We start from the raw sequence: 13,729 nt of genomic DNA on the forward strand, positions 1-13,729 counted from the left end.
CTTCACCTTAAGCCTAACTAGAAATTCGGGCATGTATATTTTACTTAGCTCCTGCTGAATACCAAGCCGATCTCCATTCAGTTGGCTTCTGTGAAACTTCTTTGAAGAGAGTAGTGGTCACAAGAATAAGAAGAAGCCGGGCTCGGTGGCTCAGCCTGTAATCCCATGCCTTTGGGAGGCTGAGGTGAGTGGGTTGCCTGAGCCCACGGGTTCGAGACCTGCCTGGGCAGGCAAGACCTCATCTCTGCAATAAATCAAAACATTAGCCGGGCGTGGTAGCGCGCGCCTGTAATTCTGGCTACTCGGAAGGCTGAGGCGGAAGGATCGCCAGAGCCCAGCAGGTTGAGGCTGTGGTGGCTGGGAGCAGCCACTGCACTCCAGTCTGGGCAACAGAGTGAGACTCCAACTCAAAAAAAAAAAGAAAAAGAAAAAGAAACAAAACAGGCCACAAGAATAAGGGGAAAAGGGGAAAGTAGAAAGAAACTAGTTTTTATTTCTGGATTCACATTGTTGTTTTATTATACCAATGATCCCTGTGCTGAAGGAACCCATCATTCAGTCAATGCTATAGTCCCCAAAGCTTAGTCCTACCCTCAGTACTAATCCTGATCTCCCCTTACATGTAGGGACATTGATTTTCCTCAGGAAGACAAACTCTAACAGATATTAGCCAGCATCTGCCACTAAAATGCAAAAAAGTTTGGCTGAGAGACTGGCATTGGGTATTTTGAACTGTTTTTCATGTTGAGACACATCAGCCTCTTAAGAGTTGAAGCTGAAGTCATATGGTAGAAGCACAGGATGAAGGTGGTTTTTTAGATATCTCCTAAACCAGAGGTCTACAAACTAGGCCACATGTAATTTGGCCTGTTTTTACATTTTAAAGGTAGAAAGAAAGAAAGAAAAAAGAGGGGGAGGAAAAAAGGGGGGAAGGAAAAAAGGGGGGAAGGAAATGGGGAGGGGGAAAGGGAGGCAGGAGAGGGGAGGGAAGAAGAAGAAGGAAGGAAGGAAGAAAGAATATAGAACCGGGTCCAGATGTGATCCTTAAAACCTAAATTATTTAATATCTGGCTTTTTACATAAAAATATTGGTGATCTCTGTCCTAGACAAAGATTGTCAGCGATTTATACCTGTGAGGGTGGAACAGTGAACCCTCCACTACATGAATTATGTGTTGTTCAGACCAGTGCTCTGAGTAGATGTAAAGTCTTCTACTTTCTAATCTGCATCCCTTTACAGACCTCTGACTTAGGGGAGTGGGAGAATGGGCATACAGCTTTGAGACACAGCACTTTTTCAGAGGATGTGCTTTGTCCTTTAGTACCACAAATTCTGCCACAGAATAAGCCATATAGTTCAGACTCTTGATCTTCCATTCTCTGTCTGATCAGATCGTACAATTAACAAAACTGTGTGTATATTTCCTCACTTTTTTTTTAAATTTTACTCAGGGGCTTCCTGGTCAGAAAGGTTCTAAAGGAGAGCCAGTCCTTGTTCAAGGTAGTTTCAAAGGAATGAAGGTAAGAGCCTGTAAGGCAGACAGCTGAGTAGGCTATAAACTGGGTTCCCGGGATTGGGCCCCACCGCCAATGAAAACATTTCCAGAACTAGCATCTGTGTCTGTATTTAAGGAGCATACCAAGCTGGATTTAAAAGGATCCAGAGCTTTTAGTGGTGGAAACATTGAGAGAAATGTTTGCAAATACACTGTCGAAGAGATTTGCTTTGCAGGATCTAGACCAAAAATAAGAGATAGATCAGCAAACAGTTTGCATGGGTATCATTTTCTTTGACAAGCCCAGCCATTTCCTGGAGGCAGATGCCTTTTGTCTATTCTAGAATCTTTGATGTCTGTATACCTTGATTTGAAGCCATGTGTGCCTCTGCCCATCTCGCCATGGCCATTTGCCCAGCATCCTGGCCCCACCCTTCTGTCCCTGTGTACCAGCCCATCACCCTACCTGGGTCCTTGGATGTCTACAAAAAATGCCCATCAGCTCTGCAGCTGGCTGGAAATTTTCATCTCTTCCCAGAATTGACAAGAACCTCCTGTATTATTTTGACTGTACTCTTGGTATCTGTGGACTGATATCCTGTGGGGCTTCAGTAAACCCTGGCTCCAAATGATTGACCCTACTCCTGTACAGAGTGGAAAAGGAGTCCATTATTGCCCTGATGGCAAATGGCAACCTACGTGCCAATCGTCTGAGGGAAAGATGCACCAAGCTCTTGCAGCTAATTAATGGTACTTTTCTGTCTTCCATCGGTGCACAGAGCCCGGGATTTTGGAAATCACTTTGGAAGGCAGTGATGGGGATGGGTGGCTGGAGAACTGGAGAAGAGCCAATGTCTGAGCTCCTGACTATAGGTGCCATAGTAGAAGATAGAATGTTAAAGTTTGAAGGACCTCATGACTATCAGATTCATATTACCCATTTTATGGGAAAAACTGAGGTATACTGAAGCTAAGTGACTTATTCAGAGCCACACAGCCAGCTCACTAAAGTGCTAAGATTCAGACAGTGCTTTTTTTTTCCATGGCTATTGTCTTAGCAAACATTCATTAAATGGTTTTTCCAGAAATCAAAGAGACCCTGGATCCAGCGGAACACAGCAATTGCCACAAGATGGTTTTATTGCAGATTCATACAGTGACTTAAGATGCTGGAAAGTAATTAAAACGTAATCAGAGACTGTATGCTCTGTTGATTTTCCCTTGAAATGTCTGATTTGCATTGTATACATATGGGCACAGAATCTCTGGGGATGAAGGCACATGGGAAGGTAGCTTTGCTTTCTTCTGAAAAGAGTAGGAAAATCACCAGCCCGCAGAAGCAATTTCTAATTGATAAGTTCCTAGCAAAATTAATTAATCCAAGTAAAATATGAAATCCTGTTCAGCAAAGTCAATAATATTTGTCTTGTAGGTCCAAATTTTTCTTAGGAAAAAGTAAATAGTTGAATATGTCCAATTCGTGCATTATTTAAAACTCAAGACCTTGTCATAGGAGGCCCAAACTTCAGGGATACATTTTTATCCCTTATGAATCTTAGTTATTGGAAATACCACAGGCTCAATTTATTAAACTCTTCAGTCTTTGTCTATTTCACAGGGGGATCCTGGGCTGCCTGGACTGGATGGAATCACTGTAAGTTTTTTATATGTTGAGCTCTCAATATCGACTAATAGTCACTGATGTCTTTTTGTTCGTCTCTGTGGTGTTCAAAGGTCTTTGTAGACCTTCTCAAGGAAAATCTAGTCAGCTGAAGTAGAATGAGTCACACTATTTTTTTTTTTTTTTTTTTGAGTCGGAGTCTCACTCTGTCACCCAGACTGGAGTGCAGTGGCTGCTCCCGGCCACCACAGCCTCGACCTGCTGGACTCCGGCGATCCTTCTGCCTTAGCCTTCCAAGTAGCTGGAACTACAGGCGCCTGGCTAATTTTTTTTTTTATTTATTGTAGAGATGAGGTCTCACCAAGTTGCCCAGGTGGGTCTCGAACCTGCGAGCTCCGGCATTCCACTCACCTCAGCCTCCCAAGGCGCGGGATTACAGGCTGAGCCACCGAACCCAGCTGAGTCACACTAGTGACATGTTCCAAATGAGAAAGTACTGAAAGAATGACCTGTCCACCTTAAGTTGCGTGGCAAGCAGGCCTTCAGACTTCAGGCCAGGGACCTATGTAATTCCCTGGAATGTATTAGGGAAGTATTTTGCCTTTCATTCAGCAAGGATTTACTAAGTGTTTTCTTTGTGTTCCATGTTGTGGGTAAAACAGAAGAAGTAGAACATACTTCTTTAAAAGGTAATCCACCAGAAATTCCTTTTAGGGACTCTATGGATAATAGTGAGTCCATGTAAGACCATGAGTTGTATTAATAAGAACTTTCTTTTTCCTTGAAATTCCACATTATCATCACTTTCCTTTGAAGTAGCTTTCCTATATTTGTTCCTTCTTTACTTCTTCCTTTCCTTTTTCTCCCCAGTCCTCAACAGATATTGAGCATCTACTATTAGCAAACTGCTATGATAGATCTCTGAGGCAATGTATTGACTATTATGAATAAAGTTGCTATGAACATTCTTTTTTTGAATTTTTTTATTTTAAAGGTGTGGGGTACAATTCAGGGTTAGGTATACAAATGTTCATTATGCAAGTACCCTTGTTGAAGAGGTGTGACCCCCACCCCCAGCAGGGTCCTACTACTGCCAATCCTGCATCCCCCACCCCAGCAATTTCCCGCTACTGCCAATCTTCGCTATGAACATTCTTGTACTGGTCTTGTGGACATATATATATTTTCACTTTTCTTGGGCAAAGGTCTTGCTTTTTGAATTTGGTAAAAACTTGACTCTCTAGGGCCCACAAGGAACACCTGGATCCCCTGGAGCTGCAGGACCCATTGGACCACCAGGATTGCAAGTAAGACTAACTTAAGTCTAGAATGTGATCACAGCATTCACATGACTGTTTTCCCTACCATGCCATGGATTAAATGTAAGCTTATGTCATTTAGGCCTTCTAGTGAAGGACAATCTCCATTCTTAGAGGATTCAAGTGAAGCATGCTCTTGCCAGGAGCTATTGGTTTTCTTTATTTATCAAAGTCTTTCTGACCATCCAATCTGTGTCTCTAAAGCCTCCTAGTCTAGCTCAACCTGAGTATAGCCCAGTAATGGCAGACCTATTGCTACCTCCCATTTTCTCATCCATGACAAACATTGCTAATTAATCATACCACCACCGCCATCACCCACTCTGAAGACTGAGGAAGCTTTAAAATACTTCTCAACACTGCACCTTAGGAAGCTCTACCTAAATACCTATTTTCCTGATACCAAACCTATTTATCATCATTTGTATAGGAAGACCCCTGTGGTTCTGGGAAAGTCTTATTCTCTCTCCAGTGCAGGAAATCCCATCACTTGTTACCTTGGCTTAGTTTCACCAAAAACCATCATTTAAAAATTTCTGGCCTATTGGGAGGAATGACACACAAAATGTTCACTGCCTTAGCATTGGTACATTTGAGACATTTTAAAGGAGATAAAAAGGAACCATGGAAGAGGCAGCTTAAATCTGCTATACCAAAGCCAGGCTACACTAAGTGGGGGAGGAGAGATTATCCCCAGTAACTCTCAACATGCTCATGTTCCTTTCAATGGAAACAAAAAGCTAACTCTTTTCTCTCTCTCTCTTTTTTTTCTTCATTTAAATCTAGGGTCCTCCAGGACCCCCTGGTTTCCCTGGTCCTGATGTAAGTATACTTTGTCTTGGGACATTGTGCTTCCAACCACTAAGTACTCTGATTTTCCCAAAGAGATATTGGCTTGGTTAACTCTACTTTCTGGTAAAATAAATAAATAACATTCCAATCTAAGTTCTCAGAGCTTGTTTAGTAATTGATTTTGTTTTTTTCCTCCTTACACCCCTGATCCCTAGGGGAATATGGGGTTAGGTTTTCAAGGAGAAAAAGGAGTCAAGGTAAATAGATTTCAAAATATGCAATCTGCATTCTGTATGTCAAAAAAAACATTTCTGGTTACATACACATGGCTGTTTGTGTAAGGAGATTTGGTTCTTCACCTTGGGAAATAAGCATTTGCCAACTCACATAGATCCTCTGGTGGGATCCCTTGAGGGTTGCATGTGCATATGCCACACATAGGCTGTTGTGATTCTTTTTTCCTTCAAAATATTGTCATCTCCCTGCTTCCTACCTGTGAAGTATGTCTTACAAACATACTCTCTTGAAACATATTCCTTCTCTTCCTTCCATCTGAGTGTTTCTCTGGTGGTTTGTGTATTCTGTCACATTCTTTTTCCTTTCCTCGGCTGCCCCACTTCCTTCCATCCTTCTTCCTCCTTCACTTCCTCCTCTCCTTCTCTTTCTTCTTCTTCTCTCTCTCTCTCTCTCTCTCTCTCTCTCTCTCTCTCTCTCTCCCCCATCTCTCTCTCTCTCTCTATCTATCTCTCTCTCTCTCTCTCTCTCTCTCTCTCCCCCTTAACCTCTCTTTCACCACTTTAGTTCTCTCCCTCCCTTATTTCCTTCCCTCTGTACAAACTGCATGGTAATTCGGGAGCCTCAAGTAAGGCTGAGAGCTTACACTCCCAGCCCTTCCTGGCTGTCTCTTAGGGAGTCCACTGCCTTCTGAAGGAGCAACTCTTGTCTCCAATGTTCCAACACAGACTTCACTGCCTCTGCTTGTTCTCTTGGCAAGGATTGGGCATTTAGGGTTTGATCATTGTTGCCTAGAGGTAACCATTCACCTTGCTCATTCAAATTTCTTTTTCACTGCCCTTTCATGCATGACCATAACAACAATGAACCTGAAGTTTCCTTTCATCTTTCTTGCTTCTTCCCTCTGCAATGCTGGTATAAAATGCATTTGGTCAGGCTTATAAATCTTCTCACCATTTGTCAAGAGAGTTCTGTTTCCTCATTGATTCAAGGATGAAGAGGCCAAAGTAACAGAGAGTTTGTTTTTGAATTACATCCAGAGGACAAAACCATCCTCTGAAAAATAGTCTGTGTGGTTTATGTTTTGCTTAATATTCTCTTTGATCTTACAGGGGGATGTTGGCCTCCCTGGTCCAGCAGGACCTCCACCATCTACTGGGGAGCTGGAATTCATGGGATTTCCCAAGGGGAAGAAAGGATCCAAGGTAGTAAACACTTAAGAATAGGAAAAATTAATAAGCCTTTTCCTATTAATACCAAAATTCAACTCTAATAGCCAGACTCTACTAGAAGAATAGAGGGTTCTGGGTAATGGTTTTTTGTCTAGAAGAGAGGATAAAAGCTTTCTTTGTTTTGTCCCTTATAAAAAGCTTTCTAAAAAGGCTGAATCTGTTTTTTGTTGAGTCCCCCCCCATGTAGATATGAGTTTGCTTTGGTATCTAAGTATTCCTTTAAGTGCTGTTTTCTCTGTTTCACTGTTGCAGATTCAATTTTAGATATGCTGAATAACTTTAAAAAAACACTGAAGAGTAGTTTTTTTTCCTCCTAACTCGCAGCTGTCTCAATACTTATGTTGTCTCCTAAGAGCTATGACGGAGCACATAGGATATAAGTGGTTGCTTTTGAATTACCTTTTTAAAGTTATTAACTCTCAAAACTTGACCCTGCAAATAGGATATACTGTCACTAAGCAGCAGTAGATGCCCTAATTCACCTGATCTGAATTCCCAAGACTTAAGCAGTAGGTCTGTTTAACTATAATATTTTATGATCTGTATTTTTATGTGTGAGTATATACTATGTATACGGTTGTATTCAAATGGCTATATGTGTTAATATGTGCAAACATCTTTCAGTAACTTGTATTCTCTTCCTTCCTGGGGTTCCTTTAAGTTTTGAGATTTTGTTTCCATGAGCAAGGGATCTAGGCTGGGGAATGTGTTTAGTCTCCTTTCTTTAAATTTGTGGAAGCACAGCTCCAGATTTCTAAAAAGTAATCATTAATTTGGGAACAGTCTGGGAATATATGAGAGATTACCTGCTTCCCTGATCATTCCCAAACCTTAGGGAGCTTTTTAATGGTACAGTTAATTAGCATATCAGAGAAAGACCAATTAGAAAGTTATATATTCCTTCCCAAATTGTAATTGTTACCCTGTTCCCAAAACCATTGATTTCTTTGCTGCCTATAATTTGTTACAGGAAATTCCATAAGAACCGCTTCTTCCACTAGAAAAAAAAAAACAGATAATGATATTTTCTGTTTCTCAATTAGCCTGAGCATTTGTGATTCTGTTTTAGAAAGTCATGGGTACCATTCTCTGCTGCCCCACTCTTGAAACCTCCTTGATTTCCCACTCTTCAGTCCAAGTACTTTCAGGTAGCCATCCTCCTTTCTGTTCATTGCTTTCTGGGGCTACTCACTACCTGTGCTTGATTTTCCAGGGTGAACCAGGGCCTAAGGGTTTGCCAGGCATAAGTGGCCCTCCAGGTTTTCCGGTAAGTCTCCCTATTTGATCAACGTATATGCAGATGTCTTATTGAACAAAAGCTCTAGCAATTGAAGACTAACAGAAAGACCTCCTCCTATGGTTATTGTAGAGAATGCCACCAGCTTCATTATGGGAAGGGATTTAAATAAATATTCCTGTTTTTTGAATCCATGGGAACATTAGCATGGTTCTCCATGAAACTATATCATAAAGGTTATTAGCTCAACCTTTAGAGTTAAAACAAACCTAGGCTTGACTTCTAGTTTTACCAGTTTCTAGCTACATGATCTTAGACAAGTTTCTTAACCTTTCTGAACCTCAGTTTTCTAACCTAAAAAAAAAGGATAATGATGGGGTGGTTATGAGAATTAAATAAGATAATATGCATGAAAAGAACTTGCTACATGTTTGACACTTACCAATTGTTCAGTAAATGGTAATTAATCTTAGTAATCCTATCTGTAGTTTCATATCTGCCTTTCTAGCTTCGATTCTTTCACTCAACAAATACCTTTTGATATCCCTTATGTGCCAGGCATTCTGCTGTACCTGAAGGCCACAGTAGTAACTAAGTAAAAGTCATCATCCTTGAGATTATACTCTAATAAGGGAGTGAAGGAGGAGACAGACAGTAAACAAGTGAGCAGATGAATCAATAATAAGTTCATATTGTGGTGATATATACAAGGTGAAAGAATGGTAGTGTAATGGAATGTGGATGGGAAATGGTGCTGAGTGGTCAAGAAGGGCCTGTCTGAGAAAGTGATATGTGATCTGAAACCTGCATATTATGAGGGAGCAAATCATGTGAAGATCAAAAAGAGAGTTTCAGGCCGAAGGAAACCTAAATGCAAAGACCTTGAGATTAAGAAAAATTCAGCACTTTTGAGAAACAGTAAGAAGGTGAGTAGGTGGAACAGAGTAAGCAAGGCCAGGAAACAGACAGAGATGCAGGAATGAGATCATGGATACCTTCATAGATCAAATGTAGCTTTTATTTGAAACATAAGGAAACCATCTGAAGGCTCTCACTTGTATTTTCTTGTTTCTTTTTTTCCTGACTTGTATTTTCAAGATTGCTCTGACTGTGGTGAGAATGGGAGAAAATAGAGAGGGGGAAGCAGCAAACATAGACGCTGTTGCAGCAGTCCAAGCAAGAGATGGTGGTGGTGCCTTGGACTATAGTTATAGCGATGGGAATGGAAAGAAATGAATGGATTCAACGTGTAAAAATGCTTGACTTTATTTTATTATGGAACATTTCAAACATATACAAAACAGAGAGAGAATAACATCATGATCCTCCCACATAATCATCACCCAGCTTCAACAGTCAGCATTTCATGGCCAATCTGAAGCCAATAATAGATATATCATTTCATCGTAAATACTCCTGTATTTCTAAAAGATATGGACTTTTAAAAACATAATGACATTATCATCATCATCCGTAATTAATTATCAGTAATTATTTAATATTCATTAACAAGGCAAAATTCAAATTTATCATTATCCCTTATATATGCATATATTTACAGCTGCCTTGTTTGAATGAGAATTCAAACAAGACGGATATGTTACCTTTGGTCTATGTGTCCCTCAAATCACAAGGTGTGTTTTGAAGAAGGAGCCGATAATATTTGCATGGATTGGGAATAGGCATCAGGAGGGAAATGGATGAATCCAAGATGACTAGGCCTGCCCCTCCTTGCTGACACAATGAGGATAGATGTCTAATCCTTCTCTATAATACTTTGAAACAGTTTGGGTCTCTCCGGGTGGCCAGAAAACAGAGTCAGTGAAGCTAGTGGCACAGGTGGCTTCCATGATGACTCCTATTACTCCATAAAAATAAAAGTGCATAGAGAATCATCTGTTCAACAGCCTTGATTTTTTAATCAGCTCTGTATGTAATGAATCAGAAAGTAAGAGAATCCTGGTGTTGGAAACAGAACAACCAGACTTAGATCTCTCTGTATATCTGTAATATGACATGGTTAAATCTACTTATTTTATTGATGCATCATATTTTATATATTTCTGGGGTGTGATATTTTGTTACATGATATTTTGTTACATGCATGGAATTGGTAATGATCAAGTCATGGTGTTTAGGACATACATCACTTCAAGTATTTATTATTTCCATGTGTTGGGAACATTTCAAGTCCTCTCTTTCAGCCATTTTGAAATATAGAATACATTGTTAATTGTGGTCACCCCACTCTGCATTAGAAGATTATAACTTATTTTTCTATAAAATTGTATGTTTGTATCCATTAACCAAGCTCTCTTCACTCTCTCGCCCTACCCTTCTTCCCAGGCTTTTGTAACCTCCATTCTACTCACTGCCTCCATGAGATCAACTTTTTTTTAACTTCCATATATAAAGGAGAACATGCACACATCTAGTGTTTCAAGGCCCAATTAACAATCTATGTGAAGCTTCTTTGCAAAGTATAAATCTGTGCTGTCCAATAAGATAACCACTAGCCACATGTGGCTACTGAGCTTTTGAAATGTAACTGGTCCAAAATGATATGCACTACAAGTGTGAAATACATACCACATCTCAAAAACTTTGTATGAAAATATAATCTAAAATATCTCAATAACAATTTACTTCAATGTTAAAATGACAATGTTTATGATTGATCTGGTTAAATAAAATATACCATTAAAATTCATCTTCTCGGCCAGGCGCGGTGGCTCAAACCTATAATCCCAGCACTTTGGGAGGCTGGGGTGAGAGGATTGCCTGAGACTAGGGGTTCGAGACCAGCCTGGGCAACTTGCTGAGACCTCGTCTCTACAATAAATCAAAAAATTAGCCGGGTGTGATGGCACATGCCTGTAGTTCCAGCTATTTGGAAGACTGAGGCAGAAGGATCACCTGAGCCCAGCAGGTCAAGGCTGCGGTGGCCGTGAGCATACCACTGCACTCCAGCCTGGGCAACAGAGTGAGACTCCAACTCAAAAAAAAAATTCAACATTGTTATTAATTTTATTTTTTAATGTGGCTACTAGAAAATTGAAAATAACATAGCAGATCAAATATTTCTGTTGGACAGCACAGATATAAAGTACTTTGCAAGTAGGTTTAGGAATAAGGTTTTCATTTTTTACAAAGTCTAGTTACCTTGCATCATCCTTATGAGATAAGCAAGTTGTGCTGTGCTTATCCCTCTTGTGCAGTTGAGAAAATCACGACCTGAACAGGTGAATAAGCTTGTTCAGAGTCACACAACTATTTATTAGCAGAGCTGAGATTAAAATTCAGCTTTTTTGAATTCTAGCCAATTTAGGACTTTTCCCCATACCATACTGCCCCCTACTGTCCAGTTTGTTCTAATCATGGCAGTGGTGATTTTTTTCATCTCTACATCTTTAAAAGGGATTTTTATGATCTCCTCTGGTGTTATTGGGTTCATTGGCTCATGCTCCCTTCCTTCCCTTCCCTTCCACATCCAAACTCAAAGTATATCCCATGTTGTAATTTCAACGTGCTCCCTTTTGTCTTGTAAAAGAGACTGACGACAATGCATGGTGATAAATTGCAATACCATTTCAAGCACGATGTTGCCAGTTTCTAGTGGACTGAAAAATAGAATCCGCAGTTGATTGTAAAGACATCAAAGCTGTAAAATATCTCTTTTCACGTAGAACATCACATTTTCATAGGGTGGGACTCAAGAATCCAGAGGTCTCAGCCAACTGTGGCACAAATTACGTGTGTGTCCCTGGCCAAATTATGTAATTCCTTGGGTCCTAATATCTTGATCTGTTTAATGGGAGCATCCATAGGTACCTTATATGAATACTTCTGACAAAAAGTTGTGAGGAGACAGGCAGTAACGTACTTGAAATACTCTGAACTTTTCAGAGGAAACACTTCTCAAATCCAAAAGCCCTCACATCGGCTTTAAATTATCCACGCTCACAGAAAAACAAGACAGCTCTGAGGATGGAAATCTCTAGGGAATCCAAAATGTTTCATTTAACCATTTGTTTTCTTCTCATTTGAGCCCAAATCTTTGCAGGAGACAAAGTGCCCAACCTGACAGATTTATGCCTCACATTCTTTCTCATGCCTACTCTGCAGTGACCAAACATCCCTGATTTTCTGACTTCAGTCCAAGATTCACACATTTTGTCCCATTGTTGCTGGCAGCACACTCACACTTGTAGACCACAGGCCATGGAGGTTGTCAGAATTGTATGCTTATGTGCTCTCTGCCCAAGGAACTAGCAGAAGGCAAAATGGAAAGAATTGGGGGAGGGAGAAGAGAAGAAACTGGCAGATCTTGAGGTAACTATTGAGTAGAACTGTTGTAACTACTATGGAGGTGGGATTCTCCTTCAATTAATTAAGCATCCTCAGAACTAAAAAGCACCAGGAGCCCAGGGCCCAGGAAAACAGACCTGGAAACAGCTAAGCTAGTGCTCTAGCGAGGCTTTCCCAGCCATGGGTAAGTAAGGGTGTGGGAGCAGCAGTTGCAATACTGCTCACAATAAAGACTGACTGTGATGGGGCTGGATTCCAGGACATCTTGCTAGAACAGCTTGTTCAGCAGGGTCCCTGTACACTGCATCCCAACATTGGGAGACAAGTTGAGCACATAGCATAGCTAGTCTTGCCAAACCATTTATCTTTTTTTTTTTTTTTTTTTTTGAGGGAGTCTCTCACTCTGTCACCCAGGCTGGAGTGCAGTGACAAACTCACGGCCACTGCAGCCTCGACCTGCTAGGCTCAGGCTATCCTTCAGCTTCAGCCAGAAATTCCAAGTAGCCAGAACCACAGCTGCGCGCCACCACGCCCGGCTAATAATTTGATTTTATTGTAGAGATGAAGTCTCGCCATGTTGCTCAGGCTGGTCCCAAACTCCTGAGCTCAGGCAATCCTCTCACCTCCGCTCCTCAAAGTGCTGGGATTATAGGCGTGAGCCACCCTGCCGGCTTAAACTGTGTATCTTTTATTTGCTCTAACACACACACTCACACAGTTGTGTTTTTCATTCTTTCCCTTTGTACCTATTTATTTTTGTTTACATTATAGCACAAGCTCTCAGACCCTCTCTCTGAGAAAGCAAGACTCCAGAGGCTCTTTCTGCTTTCTGAAGAAGGAGTACAAGGCCCCCTTGTATTTATAGCTGGGCAAGATAGGTGGGAGCATGAGACAGTTCCTGAATATTCTTTCCTTCACCTTTGCAACAGTTTTGGTCTCTGGGTCATTATTCCAATCAATTCAAAAAGTACTTACTGAACTACCTTGTGTGTGTTCAGACTGCAGTAACTGGCCTTGGAAGGAGACAGAGAGTGTAATATTGGCCTTCTGTTTACAAAACTTTCGTACACAACCAATCTTGGGACCTTAAGAGTCTGGGGAAGCATGAACTGCCTCGGTTTTCATGGACAGATCAGGGAAGGCTGCTTGAAGTGTTCAGCTTCAGAGGCCAATAGACACATTCCAAGTGGCAGCATGCTTTGGTTTCCAATTTGAGATGCAGAAAAACTGATATCTTAAATAAGTTTTCATTCAGTTTAAGCCCCGGGCTTTTCAAATTACAAATTCTATTTAGCATGAGGACCGAGCTATTTGACACACAATTATAGATGTAGAAAAGAGAGATGGTAATTAGGGACCAAAATCTGCTTTGAATCAGATCCTTCACAGACACACACTCTTCCTCTGAAAAAAAAGACAACAGAACAACCTCCAGTGAAAGAAAGAAAGAAAAGAAAGAGAAAGAGAGAAAGAGAGAGATGGAGGGAGGG

The 13,729-nt window shown here is 40.8% G+C and overlaps 1 protein-coding gene across 5 annotated transcripts in view; it reads left to right on the top strand.

Annotated features, from left to right (window-relative positions):
- COL4A6 (collagen type IV alpha 6 chain) overlaps window positions 1-13,729 on the top strand; it is a 310,397-nt gene that overhangs the window by 246,076 nt on the left and 50,592 nt on the right. For all 5 annotated transcript variants that reach the window (XM_008072174.1, XM_008072176.1, XM_008072177.1 and 2 more), the window contains exons 7-13: window positions 1,453-1,521; window positions 3,115-3,150; window positions 4,362-4,424; window positions 5,223-5,258; window positions 5,444-5,485; window positions 6,575-6,667; window positions 7,908-7,961. In XM_008072174.1, the coding sequence (XP_008070365.1) occupies window positions 1,453-1,521; window positions 3,115-3,150; window positions 4,362-4,424; window positions 5,223-5,258; window positions 5,444-5,485; window positions 6,575-6,667; window positions 7,908-7,961 (393 nt within the window). The remainder of the gene's footprint in view (window positions 1-1,452; window positions 1,522-3,114; window positions 3,151-4,361; window positions 4,425-5,222; window positions 5,259-5,443; window positions 5,486-6,574; window positions 6,668-7,907; window positions 7,962-13,729) is intronic.

This window comes from Carlito syrichta, unplaced genomic scaffold (genome assembly GCF_000164805.1).
Source record: "Carlito syrichta isolate Samal-C Ts95f unplaced genomic scaffold, Tarsius_syrichta-2.0.1 Scaffold314870, whole genome shotgun sequence".
NCBI lineage: Eukaryota > Metazoa > Chordata > Mammalia > Primates > Tarsiidae > Carlito > Carlito syrichta.